The sequence below is a fragment of the Leptinotarsa decemlineata genome, unplaced genomic scaffold, assembly GCF_025532065.1.
Source record: "Leptinotarsa decemlineata unplaced genomic scaffold, Ldec_3_MD MMD2_tig00026282_RagTag_RagTag, whole genome shotgun sequence".
Lineage (NCBI taxonomy): Eukaryota > Metazoa > Arthropoda > Insecta > Coleoptera > Chrysomelidae > Leptinotarsa > Leptinotarsa decemlineata.
The window spans coordinates 8,717,332-8,733,809 of record NW_027412668.1 but is presented as its reverse complement, the minus strand read 5'-3'; the positions used below and the strand labels follow the sequence as shown (position 1 = coordinate 8,733,809).

The following is a 16,478-nucleotide window of genomic DNA, read 5'->3' as shown; positions in this document are numbered from 1 at the left end:
TTGTAAAGGCTGACTGTATTATATAGTGGTGATTTGGAGGTTTTGTGTCTAGGCACCTTTAATAAATTTCCATTACGCGTTGGATATTCATGACATGATGAGGTTTTTTCAAGAAGTAACTCGTTTTTTCTGGCGTAGTTCACACATTTATAAATGTATATGCAGGGAGCTGACAGAAGCCTTTCCCTAATGAATACTGGCTTACAACTCTCCAAGTAGTTCATGTCAAATACCAGTCTCACTAGTCGTTTCTGTAATACAAAGATCCTGGTGAAGTTATTTGCACTTCCCCAAAACATTATATTGTTAGAAATGTGTGAAAAGACATTGTAGACATTCAGCAGACTTGATCTGTTTACTGCAAAACATGCTTTGTTCAATTTACAACATACACTATCAATATGTAAATCCCAAGCCCGTTGTTCATCTAAAATTGTACCAAAAAATTTAGCAACAGTTACATCAATATCAATTGAGTCGCATATGTGATCTGGAATATTGCTTCTTCTGTTATAAAATCTCATAGAAACAGATTTGGTAGTGTTTGAGATGAGGTGTTTAAGTTGACACCATTCTGAGAATTTTTCAAACACACAAATAATTTGTTCTATCAATATTTTGAGATCTCTCATCAGCAAACATTGTGATTTGACAATTTGATAAGTGTTCCGGCAAATCATTAATAAAAATAAGAAATAATAGGGGTCCGAATACCGATCCCTGGGAAACACCTGAGTTTACATTAGATATCAGAATTTATCTCTGGTCGTTTCCTCCTAAGCAATAAAATGCTAAAATTGAAGGTTTGACTGTAGAAACAGAGTATAGCTAACAGCAATAAAAAACTTTCCAGATAGAGATAAAATTGACAAAGATGGAATTATGGAAAGCATTCTCCCTTGTCTAGAATTACTGTAAATGGAAATAAAGTTGATAACAACTATTTTGATTTGTCAGACATTAATCTTCGAGGTAAATTACGAGCCACCGTTTTGAATTGAAATTTCTTTCTTCTATCTATATCACGTTTATTATCACTGAGAATACTTCAGTATAAACGAATAAATGAATAATTGCAATATCTACTTCGTCTATAAGTAGTACATATTCTTTGAAACCATAAAGTATATATTGAAAATGATTTTTTTATATACTTACTTTTCTGCTTCTTTTCCTTATTTGCCAAGTGCATAGTTAGGTTAAGTCCAGTCATTGTGGTGGGTGAGGCCTGAAGCCCTCTGAAAAGCGCTTTAAGGGAAGTTTTGCCATCCTGCTTGGCTTTGTCTTTATCAGTCTTAATATTGGCTTCGCTGAACTTGGTCAACTGCCAGTAGTCAACCTGCAATTCGAGAGGCTCCCAAGGAGCTTCCCGTGCATGCACGTTGGGAGACGAGGGAGGAGTTAAGGAAGGCGCTGGGGGACTGGAACAAATGAGGTCATCGAGGTCGACCGAGACTGACTGCGACTGATCTGCTGGGCCTACCCGAACCTCCTGAAAAAAACTACTACTGATTTTCGGCAAAATTGGTCTGATGATGTATTGATCGAATTTGGAGCTTTAAAGGGAAACCCATAAAAAGGAGTCACTAGACTTTTTTCATTAATTTCTTCTATTAGATCTTACATACACAGATTGATTTCAATTTTGAAATAATTTATAATAATGACCCCTCACTTTTCAGTTGAATCGAACTACTGGTGCAAAATTGTTAAAATTAACTTCAAATCTGCAAATCTGGTGCAAAATTGTTAAAATTAACTTCAAATCTGCAATATGGTTGATTGGATGTTTATATCATTCACCTTCTAGTTCTCGTGCAACTTTTTTAGAAGATTTCGAGGATGTTTGCGAGAAGCTTGTGTCATCTAACAATCGTTTTATTCTGGTAGGTGATTTTAATTTAAATTTATTAGAAGAAAGTTTCTATACAAAAAAAAACAAGAATATTTTCACAACCTATGGTATGAATCAAACATTAACTGAACCTAGTAGAAAGACACTAGATACACAATCATTAATAGATTTGGTTTTGACTAATAATGATAATATAGTTTCAAATGTTCATTTAACGCCAAAAATTACTGACCACTCAATTATTACTGTCAATTTCCTCTTTAGTCAATCTAACAAAGAAAGCTCAATAAGAAAATACAGAAATCTTTGTGATAATGATTTGAGTATAATTAAGAATAAGCTTATTTCTTGTAATTGGTCTTTAAACTCTATAGATGTTAATTTACTTTATGAAGAATTTCTCGAAAAATGTTCAAATATTGTCAATAATAATAATAATAATTTTTATTGGTCTCAAGAAACATACAGTTTGTAGACAGGTCAGTAGAAAAATACATTTAAAAATTTATATAAGGTCATACATTAAAATTGGTTAATGATAAAAAAATAGAAGGTATAACGCAATAGAAAAGCTGAATAATACATAAAAACAATGGCATTATACATTATAACTATATAAAGTATGTATATAGATAATGATGAATTGTGCTATCAGTATAAATAAAACTACAGGTTTCTGTGGGTCATGAAGATATTTCTGTTTTTCTTGATGAATGTTTCGAATTCAAGTATACTATAGAAACAGTTATTGGATAGTATCTGTTTTAATTGATTTTTGAATTGCGTCGAGGGTCTATTCCTAAACTCTCTGGGAAGAAGGTTGAAGAGCTGTATGTCGTCTCTCTGCGTTCGTTGCAGACGATATAATGGCACCAACAAATTGTGTTTGTGTCTGGTATCAAGAGGGTGAATTGACGAGTGTGTTGCATGTTCATTTATCTTTGACTTAACTGTTATTATACTTTGATAAATGAGCAGTGAGTAGATGGTCATGATTTTTAATGAAGGAAATAGTTCTCTACAACTGGTATCCCATGGTACATTTAAAATAGATCTTATTGCCGCTTTCTGCAATGTGAAAATTCTCGTAATATGTGTAGATACTGCATTACCGTAACACTGTATTCCATACATCAAGTGAGTATGAAACAATGCATAATACGCAGATACTGTTGCTTCCATGTTTGTGACATGTCGTATTTTTCTTAGTGCAAATATCACTTGCGACAGCTTGTTACATAAACAGTTTATATGGGCTGTCCACCTCAGTTGTGGGTCTAAAACTATACCTAGAAATTTTATGTGCTCATTTTCAATCAAACTATTTGTACCATTTACACTAAAGATTTCACAACGGGTTTTGGTCTCATTCAAAAAAAGATCATTGGCTGTGAACCAAATCTTAGCATGTGCCATAATATCTTGATAAATAGGTAAATGATCAGTCCCCTTTTCAAGTTGTATACAGAAAGTTGTGTCGTCGGCAAACATATTTGTTAGTAAATTATTGCAGGATATGGAATCTGGCATATCATTTATGTATATCAGAAATAAGATTGGTCCCAGTACAGAACCCTGGGGCACCCCTCTCGTTACAGACATATACGAACCCATGACATTGTCAACAATTACTGCTTGGCTACGATGAGATAAGTATGACTTGAAGAAATTAAGACAGGTACCAAGTATCCCGTATCTGTTTAGTTTTAATAATAAAATCTGGTGGTCTACACAGTCAAATGCAGCTGATATGTCAGTGAAGATTCCCAAACAGTGTTTATTCTCCTCAAAACAGTTCTCAATGTATTCACTCAAAGATTTTAGGGCATCAGTTGTAGACAAACCTTTTCTGAATCCATACTGGTAAGGACTTAATATATTATTTAAATTGAGGAAGCTAATTAATGAATTGTAAACTACTCTTTCTAGTATTTTTAGTATTAGTAGTATTTCTCCCATACAAATAAGAAAGTTGAAAAACAATATTCCTTGGTTTGACAATGAAGTTTTTATCAAAATTAAGAAACGGGATGAAGCCTATAAAATATTTTCATTTGATGTGGAAAACCTTAAAAACCCTTGTTAATAGTAATGATCATACATTTCCTAACGTAATCCAATTTGAAGATGAAGGGGTAGTAAGTACTAAAAAAGGTGACATGGCCGAAACTTTCAACCTATACTTTGTAAACAGCATCCAACATATAGTCCAAGGTATTGAGAATTCCGAACCATGGTTCAATTTGGATAATAATTTATATTTGCCCTTCAGCACCTTCAGATTGATTACCTCAAGAGATTTGAATGATATAATTGGGTCATTAGATAATAAATGAAGTATCCATGAAATCTTGAATTCTAAAATGTTAAAGCAAGTATTTGAAACAGCTGGTCATGCAATCCTCAATTTAATCGCTCCAGAATGGTCAATTGCCCGAATTATTAAAAATAAGTACCATTATACCCATACCTAAAGTTACAAACACTATAAAAGCAAGTGAATTTACACCTATTAATACCTTACCGCCAATAGAGAAAGTTTTAGAAATAGCAGTATATAATCAATTATTAGAGTTTATTGACAAAAATCAAATCATGTTTAGCAATCAATCTGGTTTTCGAAAAAAAACATTCTTGTGAAACAGCACCACAGTTGTCATTAACTAAATTTACTAATGAAACGGATAAAGATAAATATGTTGTAACTGTCTTTTTAGATTTCAAAAGGGCCTTTGAAACGATTGATAGAAGTATTTTGCTTCAGAAGCTGAGAAGATATGGGCTTGAGGGGATGGTTTATGAATGGATAAGTAATTATTTATCAAATAGGAAACAGAGAGTAAGTGTGAACGATTATTTCTGATCATATATAACAAATCACACAGGAGTGTCACAAGGTAGTGTGCTTGGTCCCCTATCATTCATTCTGTATCTGAATGACATTCAATTATTTACAGACTGTGAGTTCATCAACTTATTTGCAGATGATACCTTATTGGCCTGTACTGGAGTAAATTTAGAAGAAACTGTTGGCAGAATGAATAAAGTTCTAGAGAAAGTAGAAAAATATCTGAAAACCAATAAAATGAAACTCAAAGTTAAAAAAACAAAAGCAATGATAATTACTTGATTCAAATATAATCAAATAAATACAAACAATATAAATATAAAAATTGAAGATGAACGTATAGAAATAGTAACGTCAGTGAAGTATTTGGGAGTTCAACTTGATAATTGCTTATCATTCGACGACCACTTCAAATATATTGAAAAAAAGATTGCAAAAAAATTATATTTCTTCTCAAGAATCGCCAATAACTTATCAACAGATACAAAAATTATGGTATATAAATCAATAATCCAACCCCATTTTGACTACTGTGCATCTATTATATTCTCTTTTAATTTGAACAAAGTGCAACAAATACAAAAACTACAAAATCGAGGAATGAGAATAATTTTAAAATTTAATAGGTATACACCAATTTCTACCATGCTATCTGCTCTACAATGGCTCTTAGTATCCAAAAGATTATTCTATTGTTCCATGGTTTTCATTTATAAAATATTAAATAAAATGACCCCACCATACTTGCTATCATTAATAAATTTCAATAAGGACATTCATCACCATTCGATTAGGCACAACAGTCACATTCATATAAATAGAACAAATACAAGAAATAGTATGAGCAGTTTATTTTTTAAAGGTTTTGTCCAATTCAATGATTTACCTGATTCAATTAAATCTACTCTATCATTAAAGATTTTCAAAAGCAAACTGTTAAAATATATTCATGATGGAAATTGAAAAATTCCTTTTTGTTCAGTTCAAATTATGTATGTATATAAAGTTGTATGATTTATATAAATATATGAAATATTTGAAAATATGTTGAAATCGAGATTTCAACATATTTTCAAGTATTTCATCAAATAAATTCAAGAGAGCAATTGGACGATAATTTGAAATATTTTTTTTCATTCACCTTCTTTTTGAATTGCTTTAAGAATGGTTTTTTTAGGTAATCAGGAAAAATACCTTTTCCAATACATTTATTGATTACTATTGATGAAGGAAAAATAATTGAATCAACTATTTCTCTTACATTTTTGAGGATACTTTGATATTCACCAGGAGCTGTATTCATTTTTAAATATATTATGATTTTTTTATTGATTAGTATTGAACCACTTCAATTTCTTTAATATAAATTTAATTCTTTAGTTTTTTTGTATGAACTTTCAATTTCATAACTGTTTGAGAAATACTTGGAACCAAAACAGATCAACACCTTTCCAGTGACACATTTCTATAACTATCAATACTCACGCTAACAAATGGAATAAACAATTGACTGTTCTCATCGTGACAAGTCAGCATGGCTTCTCCTACCGGAATTTGGGCAACTGGGGCCGAAGTCGGTGCAGACAGATATCTCAGCACCCTCTGCGACAACTCTTCTATCTTCAACTCTTGATCGCTAGGAAACAGAGTCTGATATCCCTGATCCAGAGACGATAGATGTTTTGATATGCTGCAGCTGCCCAAAGGGACTATGTACACGCGGGTGAAAGATAACCATTCAGAGGTTTTGCTGGATAAAAGTTCGACATACGGACGAACAAACCATCCAACCAGAGTGTCGCCACCGATCAGGAGGAGCTTGATGAACGTGCCGGGTTTGGCACAGCTGTTGCAGCTGAAAAGTTTCCAATGGAAAAGTTTACAGTTAACTATTGCTATTAACAAAAAGTATTGTTATAAATATTATAGTTTTATCACATCAAAACAGGGTACCAAGTAGTTTCATTGAATTAAATAATCTGATTTTTCCAGATTTTATCAGCCACTAGCGATCCGCCCCGGCTCCGCACGCGTGTAATGCTGATAGTAAATATACATATAAACGCGTGCGATCGCTCCTAATCATAAAGTGCTTTGGGGTGAAGCGCGGCCTTCGACGCGCTATTTATAGCACGCGTCGCCGGCCTCCGGCCGGTACCACCGCAACCGATATCTCCCTGCATTTTAAATCTGTAATATCTTCGAAAATATTCATTTAAATTACATGCTGTAAAGGGCCATATTGGTCTATATTGAATGCACAATTTATTGAAGGTGACTAATTCGATAAGGATTAATGTTGTATTGTTTAAAATCGCTTCGTAAATAAGCCATTATTTCCCGAGGATAAAAAATGATTATTGTGGGTTATCCCTAAGAGATAGACATATACCAAAGCAAACTTTTTTGTAGAACTTTTTGAAGTGTACAATACTATAGTATATTTTTTGATCTATCTTGTAGGGTTCAGCCATCGTTTACAATGTAAGCACAAAAAATGGGTCTATTTATGACATTACATTGGAAACTTCTAAAATTATCAGTGTTTTTCTACTATATTATGCATGTTATATACATATGAACCTGTTATATACATATGAATCACTCTGTCTATTGAAAAAACCCACATCATAGGGACAGACAGCAGGTAGCGACTTTGTTTTATACTATGTAGTATTAAACTAGCAACATAGTAAAAATCAACCAGTAAGTCCACTCCCACTACTTTCATTCAGAAATTCACAAAGTTCTTGGTGACCTCGAAACGAAGTGCGGAGCCATATAATAAATTTAAGGATATTATCGAAGATGTGGTAATTTACTTATAACCAACTACAAAAACTAAAAACAATAATAATAACAGCGAATAAACTAAACACAATATCAATTTCCAATCATTTATTATAACTTATCCGATGCCCGTGGACCGTCGAATCCTTTGATACTACAGCACTGAACGCGTTGGATGCAAATCTCATCCTGAGAGCGGTTGAAGGTTCCCGGCACCTCGGGCAGAGCACGTGGTAAGAGAGCCTACTGGTTATATTCTACTGTGCTAGCAATTTGTTCCTTTACTCACCTCACCATTCAAAATTCACCGAAAATGATTTAGATGAAGATGAATAGTATTTTCACATTCAACAATTTATCTTACATGTTGATATATATTACTTACAAGCTTTCACATTTATAAAATTCAGCGGAGCAGAAATTACCGATTGTTGGAAAGAGATTGACCTTTGTCAATCTCATGTCAATCTCATGTCAATCAATCATGAAGAAAGCGTTTGGAGGAAGTAGTAAGTTAGATACAAAATGATTTTGAGCGTAAAATAAGAAATGATATTAGATTTGATTGTATTATTTTGCAAAGCTATTGAGGGATGCCAGTATTTCGTTGATATCAGAAATTAATATTATTATTTATTTATACATAATTAAACTGACAAATTAGTAGTGAAAGAAAACTTACTACTTGTGTATTTTATTGAAGACAGCTGTCAGAACAGCTTTAGTTTCAACAGCTGATACGGGTTGAAATACTTTGTGTTGGGGACCAAATCTAGAAGTCAGAGGTACTGTTATGCTGTCAGGTCCCGTCATCAACACAACACTTTCAGGAAGTACGTTCTCTTCTGGAGGCAACTGTTTCGAAACTAATTCTAAAAATACTTTTCGAGGCTGAAAAAAAAATTGTTATAAAGCAGCTAATAACAGTTTTATATAACCATGTATTGATTTGTATGCAATTTTTAGTACATTTCAGCTGCTCCGTGCCAAAAATTGATATGTGAAAAATTGATAATTTGTCGGAAAAGTAAGAAAAAGTAAAAAAAAAGTAGATACTGTATGTTGAGTAAGCTACGCCCCTGGAACCAGTAAATGATGAATAGGCTGGCTGTGGAGCATTTTATTAAATGATCTGTTAGATCTGGCAGAAGTCGAGAAGGTCACTTAACATATCAGGAGGCTGCCGAAAAGCCCGCTGACGAGGAATGTCATGGTGCTTAGGAGTTATCATAATCAACCCCGTAAAAACGGAATGATTTATGAAATTCTAGATATCTTTCATGAACATTGCGAATGCGATCGTGCTTGTCAAGATAATTCACGTATTCTCGTGATATCAGAATTACTCTTACCTGGTTTTTTCATAAATTTTTTCCAAGAGGCTAGTGATAATTCTCTAACACCCACTTATTACACTTAGTTATGAGGTATCAAAATCACAGCATCTCGATAAATCTCGCGTAAGCCTCGGCAGGAAGCGAGAAGTCTTAGACTGAATGGTGAAATGAGCCTTTGTTGGTCAGAGAGCCACCCGTTAATACCAGCGGGGGCGCCTCCCATTAAGCTGTCGTGGGTATATGAGGTGGCGCTCCACCCTGTGGACGTTCTGGGGCTCGATTTTGAAGTCTCATCCTGCTTTTCCTCCCCTTTCCTTTACCAACCCTTTTCCTGCCACCCACCCACTCCCGTTTGTGGGAGAGATGTAAATATTGTATATATACTCTGTACATTGGACCTTAGATTTACTATAGAGAAATAGGCATTAAAGAATTTTTTTGATTTTGGCTGTGGAGATGTATTGGAGCAGACTATGTATATTGATGCAGTAAACTGCATGTCAGTTTACTGGGATATGCATAATTCTCAAGTAAACAGTAAACTGACGCATGCGTCAGTTTACTTGAGAATGGTCAATAAACCGAAACCGGACGTAACAAATAAAAATCTTGGTTGAAATTAGATAAAAGTCATCTTCTACACCCTATAATCAACATGAATTTTTACAACATAAATACGTCAGCAATAGAACAAATTTGACTGTACTATAACTTGGATCCGTATAGACGAGCGCCAGGTCGATTTTCAACCATACACTGCTACAAATCAAATGTGATGTTTTTAAAACGCTTGATAGAAGAATGTTGAAGCCTGAATTCAAAATCTGCGCCAGAACCTTTTGTTCCACAAATAAAGTACGATATAAATTCCTGCGTAAATATCTGATGGCCTATTTTTCGTTTCCATGTCATTTACTGTCGTTTTGGCATAGAGCAGCCGATTTGCAGTACTAAGATACGTGTTGAACACAAACTTTCGTTTTATGGAACACCAAAGTATAAATAAAGATGAAGATTAGAAACTCATTCATAACTCATGCACTCTCAGGAAGATAAATGGCGATACTATCTACAAATATTGCTTTACTCACAGTAATAGCTTCGATAGGGGGTTCGGAACTGACACTAAGCGAATTCTTCTTCTTGGCTGAAGACGCCGATGATCGGAATAATTTCGATTTGCGTTCGCTTAATTCTTGCATTATATTCGAAAACTCGTTATCTCCAGTCTGTTTACGAGAGCCGGCAGATTGTTCTCTGGGAGGTGATCCAGTCTGTGGATCACTCTGTGCTTCGGGGTCGGTAAAGCAAATGTCTGCATTACCATCAGAACCTAAAGAGAATAAATTTAAAAAAATGTTACTATGGGTGTTTGTTTATCCCAAGCTCATTTGAGGGATTTTTAAATTGTGAGAAATGTATTTATATATAAAATTCAAATAAGATTTTATGCATATATTTATTTTGCTTCACATTTGTTCCACATAATTTCATATACAGAAAAAAAGATTATTTCAAAATGAATATGTTTCAATATATATATGGTGTACGAAAAACATATTCAAATTCAGAATTTCTAAACTTATGTAGAAGGTTTTTAACACCTATAACACAATATTTCCCTGATACTGTGGTGTTTTCCAGAATAAAAAAAAAACTCCACTGAAATTTATGCACCCATCAAAATAAATGCTCAAGTGCTTAAAATTATATATTAAATATCAAAAAACAACAAATTATTTATACTTTTTTGCGTTTTCTATCAATTGTAACTATGAAGTTGATTAACCACAGAAATTTGTCAAAATGAAGAAGTAATGAACTTTTATTTAGTATTACTTCGGAAACACAAACTTTTCTCTCCTTAAAAATATTGATCAATTATAAAGTCGATGTGTTATGGCACAATTTTGGTCTCTTATAAATACTTTTTTAAGGAGAGACAACAAACAGTATGCTTCAATTGATGGAACTGAAAAACAAAAACTTCAAGAGACCTCTAAAAATACTGCTAATGCAAATTACAGAATAAGAGTGTTGAACGTGTCCTAAGGTATATATTGGTCAAACTGGCTGAAAATTTAGGAGTCGTATCCAGGATCATCATATGAGCTATGTAAATAAAAAACAAGTTCAACATATTCAAATCATCTTTCAGAAGAAAAGCATATCTTTAACAAAACTAATGAAGTATTATTATTGATGTAATATGCTTTAGATAACCATAATTGAAGATGTACCTTAAGTATATGAAAGTTGTAGATCTTTCAGGTAATTTGATCGAGTGAGTACCTAGGTAAGTAGTCTCAATTTGGATTACTTAGGGTAATAAATATCAGAATAAGAATGAACTTATAGTACTTAATTCACCATGAAAAAGCTACTGTGTTAGCGAAACATGGCGTGATATTTCTTTAAATAAATTTTGTGGACATCAAATCGTAAGGTGTAGTTTATGAAATTACAGAAATGTTTTTCCATAAAGTGTTACTGAACTTTGAGCATACTTGAATACCTGAACCCCTGAATGTGATTTTGTGAAAATTTTGAAATCGCATATCTGAACTGAAATTTCCTAAATAATTTTCTACAACACAAGTTGATTTTCAATCTCTTTGTTGGAATTGAAAAGATGAAATTCATACAAGGTTTCGTCAAAACATTACACACATGTTTAAACGACTATAACAAAACTGCTTCAATTGTTTCACATACCTGAGCATGTTTTATCTTCCACCCTATCAGATTCGATAAATGGCACGGTACTGTTTTCCAAAAGACTTCGACTACTGCTGAAATATGGACGTAAACTAGGCTTCGGAGTACTTGATATGGACATTGTGTCTTGTTCCGCACCAGAATCTTCATCGCAGCTGAGAGATTCTAATTCTTGGAACAAAGCTTGGAATTCACTCGGATTGTTAAGGCAGTCTCTCACTCTTCCACCTTAAATTCAATGAAATTAATGAAAATGATGAAAATTAATGACTGCTGTAGTTTTGTCTTCTGTTGAAATTTCGCAGATAACAAAAACTTCATTTTTAGCATTTAGGTTTTTATAAACAACCACTAATGTCGCTAATGAAAGGTGGCATCACAATAATTATAAACTCTGTCTTTTTTTTATTATCTTAGAATCAGCATCAACATAGAAATTGATATAGTAACTGGTTGACAGTGAGAGTTTGAACGAATTAAGTGTGTGAAGGTTTTCAGTAAATGACTTTCTACGTTTTTATATTTACTTCGAGTGATGATGATTGTGGGTACGAACAATCGAAACGTCGTGAAGTAACTTGGTTTCATTTTTATATTGTATTTTCATTTCAGATTTTATTGCTTGATACAATTGATATTTCAGGTATTCAATTAAATTTTATTTGTTCTTTCATCGATTTCAAATCATAGTGGAATCATACTAGACAATGGAAGTCCAGACTAATGAAATTCACCATGAAACATTGTCAATCGCTTTCAAACCCTGTACATTATGTGAAAGAAATAAATTTTCAACCTTCAGAGTCGGGAACGCGGAATCTCCGAAGCAACGAAACGAAACGTTGCTTCAAATTGTGTCTGGCGTGCGGAAGCTTGCGGATCGGTTCGCTGTCCGACAAGTCGGCAGCTTCTTCTTCTCCGGAGCTAATCTCATCTTCGTCGTCGCTGAAATCGTGATCTCTGATCTTCTGATCGTGATCGACGGGAGTAGAGCTCAGCTGTAGGACCGAGAGACGAGCCACGGGTCCGGAACCTTTGTCCTTGCTGTTGTTTTCCGCCATGAGTTCGAGTTCGAGGTCCATTTGCTTCTGCAACACCTAGAAAAAAATGAAAATAGTATTAACTAATGAATATTAGAAATCTTATAGAAGTTTTGACAAGGTATTATAATGAAAGGAATATAAACTTTTCTATTGACCTTTCGAAATAATACTCAACCTTACACAATTATGCCAAACGGAAACTGCAGGGCTTCATACAAAGCATCTGTTGCAGAAGTTGTTGAAAAATCCCCAAAGTTCAATCATTTGTAACAAAATACCAAATATAAAATAAACGGTGATAATTTTAGAATGAAGTTTAATGATTGCTAATCAGAGAGAGCAGTATTATAGTTGTTAAGAGTATCCTAAAAATACTATTATTTTTCAATTCACCGACTATATTTATGTTTTAGCTGTTGAATGATCAGAGACTTCAATTTCATTCGATAAAGTACCGTTTCAAATAAATGTACACAGAGATATTATTGTTTATCACATCAAGTCTGGAATACTTATATAGAGATATCCTAACATAAACAAATTGAATCCTGAAAGTAAAAAGACGTAAAATTTGCAAAACCCACTCTCCAAAATGATATGTTGTTGTTTTATAATTTATTTCATGATTTGTATTTTAGAATTATTAAAAGTTTTGTTGATGAGTGAATTAATCATTTTGTTCGATTAGTAAGAATGGGAAATGTTCCTCAATTTGGGTTATTACGGCAAATGCAAGTTTGAACAAAATAAAGTTGAGTTTAATTAATGATTTTTTCAAGTATTCGAAAAAACTTTAAATTTTATCATTTATAAAAGTCCCCATCAAAACTGAGAAGGTTATGTTATGTTATATTTTTCGGTGATAAAAATATGAAAATTGTCTCAAACAAAAAAGAAAAAAAATGCAGACTTCAATTTTAAAAATTATCAATGAAAACCTTCAACCTTGAAAAATTGTCAACTAACAAAATCATAATTGAGAAAGAAATTGCGAAATTGCGGCAGATTACTGTTAATATCAAACTAACTTTTTTAATTTATCAATATTGATATTTGATGGATTAATCTTTTTTTTAGGGCGCCCTGATCGGACGTCAAGTCGTTTGTTTGAGACGAATAAATTGTAGGAGTTTTAATCTTCCTCTTTGAAGATGATCACTTGGTGATCGAAACACGTGTCGAGGTGTTAAAAATAACGATTTGGTGTTGGGAAAAAACTCCAGTAATATTCATTACCACACCAAAGGTTCCAAACAGTGCATCATAAAAAAAAAGATATTTGGGAAAATTGAATTTTATAAGCATAAGTGGATTAGAAAGACCCGTAAATTTGAGACCAACTGGGAAACCCAGATTATGAATAATGAAAAATTAAATAACTTAAACAAGATTAGTTAACAATACATAAAATAAAAATAATGCCATAAAACATTTTGTTTTGTTGTACAAATTTTAGAGCTGGCAAATCTAGGCTAAATACTAAAAAATTAAGATTCACTCGAAAAACATAATAATTTCGATAGTGAAATTTTGAGACCGAACATAAATATTTTCAACTTTTTACTTCGATGCTCTTTAAAAGCGTGTTTTTTAGTTTTTTAAACTATATTTATTTATTTATTGATTTACAGGGTTCTGTATATCTGAGTTGTAGTTACATAGACATCCACTGAAACTAGTGGCGTGTTAGAATTTGTCGACAACAAGTATACTGTTTCATATCGTAACGCACTTCTGATCTGTGATTTATTCTTTCCGTGCAGTTGTGATCCACGTCTTGAGAAATATTTTGTTATTGATTATATTTTTTGGTGTTGATGAGATTTTTTTTTAAATTTATCATGTATTATATAAAAAAAATCTGAAAACTGACTATTGTTAATTTGAACCCAAATAAATAAAAACATGAAATATTCCACTCAATATCTTGTGGGTTTTGTGAAAGCAATAGTGGTGATAAAAAATGCAAATATTGTGAATTTTTTATCTTTAAGGAGCTTTTTTCACTTCCCGAATATCTGCAATTTTTTGTTGAACTAAATTGTTTATAACTTTTAACCTATTTGTTTGCGTAACTTGACCCAAACGGTGAATTACTGTGGGTGAAATTACGATTCGAATGACACCTGTGAAGGCTAACCTAAACTTTGCAAAATGACACTCGAGAACTAATGAACAATGAATAATCACTCACACTATCAGGTAATAACTATATTGAGTGGAAAGTTCAATAGCTTGGATGGAAATGTTTTTTATATACTGATAATGACTTGAAAAACGGTTACACGGCGATTGTGTAATACCCGTTAATTGTTTTGTAGAGTCGTTATTGTTATTTCAGGAAACATGAGTTCGAACATAGTTCAAACGGTTAACGAAAACATGAATTAAAGATAAAAGCACCTGCTATTTATAAATGTAATAATCGATACCCATAAATGCACGTCAGTACACGAAAAAGACCATGCTTTTGAACGAAGAAATATCTGGCTCGAATTGTCGAATTACTTATATTAGGTTTTCGTAGAATTACATTTGGCAATAATGCTTTGTAAGTGGGCGATATTTGGCAAGGGACAGCGCACTGTCTGGCAATTCAAAGTTGAGAAAGAATGTAAAGTTTTTTATTTCCACAAAAAATATCTTCAAATTATCTCGTCCAACACATGCAAATATCGGTACACGACATTTAAAAATATAAACTGAATCATTTTATCAAATAAATATTTCGTTTAATTTTATATAACCGTTTTGAAAATATTTTTGTTTCAAATGCGAAATTCTTCAAATAAATTACTAAGCAAATTGCAGATGTTTTCGTTGTCATTATTTTTTCAAAGGATATGTATCAGGATTGGTTTGTCATCCATGTCAAGCCAAATAGCGGCTTGCATAAAGAATTTTATGAGTCAGTTTTAGTATTCCAGTGAATTTTCCATTCGGCAATCATAGTAACGAACGACTAATAGATGAATGGAGCGATAAAAAATTAGAAGTGTACCTGCCGACGAAACATTCACTAGATAATTCTGGCTATTCAGTGGGATTAATAAAGATTAGTAGCCGGTTATTAGGTCAAGGCGAACTTAGTATTCAAATGCCACTATTTGCGGAGGAGGTTAATATTCAGATGGTGATGACCGGTATCGCACGTAAAAAAAAGTTGGATCCTCATCTTCTATTGGTTTTCAAATGTTATCATCATATTGGCTAATGGTTTAAAAGGTGAGAACAGCAATGCACGTATGATGGCATTCCTAGGGTCAAAAAACTTCGGAGGAAATAGTCCATCCACAGAATGAAGCGATATTCTAGAGTATCATCCTGCAGAGGTCTGTTGAAAAAACTAGAGTTCTGATAATGTTTAGGTTCCTTATAACATCAGGTAGGTTTAAAGTGAATGGATCTATTCGACTCTCCACTGCAACCCGCGGGGGTTTATTGTGGATCACATCTATTCCAACTCGACCAAATAGATCCAGCTTCTTAACGAAGCTACAAGAGTGGCACTCTGCCAAACGCTGAAAACCTGAATCAGGCTCTGCAACCAATCGGATCGCAAGTGTACAAAATAATCACGATTAATTCAAAAAACGTAAAAAACGCTGGACAGGTATTTTCGCCATCATTCATTGGAAATACAACTAAAGCCGAACTGAAAGCTGTTATATTTATCAGGGCTATTTGAATCAGGTCATGAAGACCTCAAGAGTCTTTGAGCCACTGATGGTACTGGTAGAGATATTTTTCGTTGTACTATGTCCCTAGCTCGGGTTACGTTTACGTTTCGATGAAGGACAAACGAGAGAGGAAAGAAGGAAATATAATAAATTAGCACCGATTATTGAACTTTTTGATAAATTCGTAGAACATTCTAGAGAAAATTT

At 33.1% G+C, this 16,478-nt stretch overlaps 1 protein-coding gene across 1 annotated transcript in view; it reads right to left on the bottom strand.

Annotated features, from left to right (window-relative positions):
* The window catches only part of KrT95D (phosphofurin acidic cluster sorting protein KrT95D), a 51,297-nt gene that overhangs the window by 9,106 nt on the left and 25,713 nt on the right, over positions 1 to 16,478 (bottom strand). Inside the window, exons 3-8 of the mRNA XM_074179766.1 lie at positions 12,345 to 12,645; positions 11,546 to 11,776; positions 9,922 to 10,163; positions 8,176 to 8,384; positions 6,189 to 6,558; positions 1,159 to 1,492 (exon numbers count right to left, since the gene is read on the bottom strand). Of these exons, the coding sequence (XP_074035867.1) occupies positions 1,159 to 1,492; positions 6,189 to 6,558; positions 8,176 to 8,384; positions 9,922 to 10,163; positions 11,546 to 11,776; positions 12,345 to 12,645 (1,687 nt within the window). The remainder of the gene's footprint in view (positions 1 to 1,158; positions 1,493 to 6,188; positions 6,559 to 8,175; positions 8,385 to 9,921; positions 10,164 to 11,545; positions 11,777 to 12,344; positions 12,646 to 16,478) is intronic.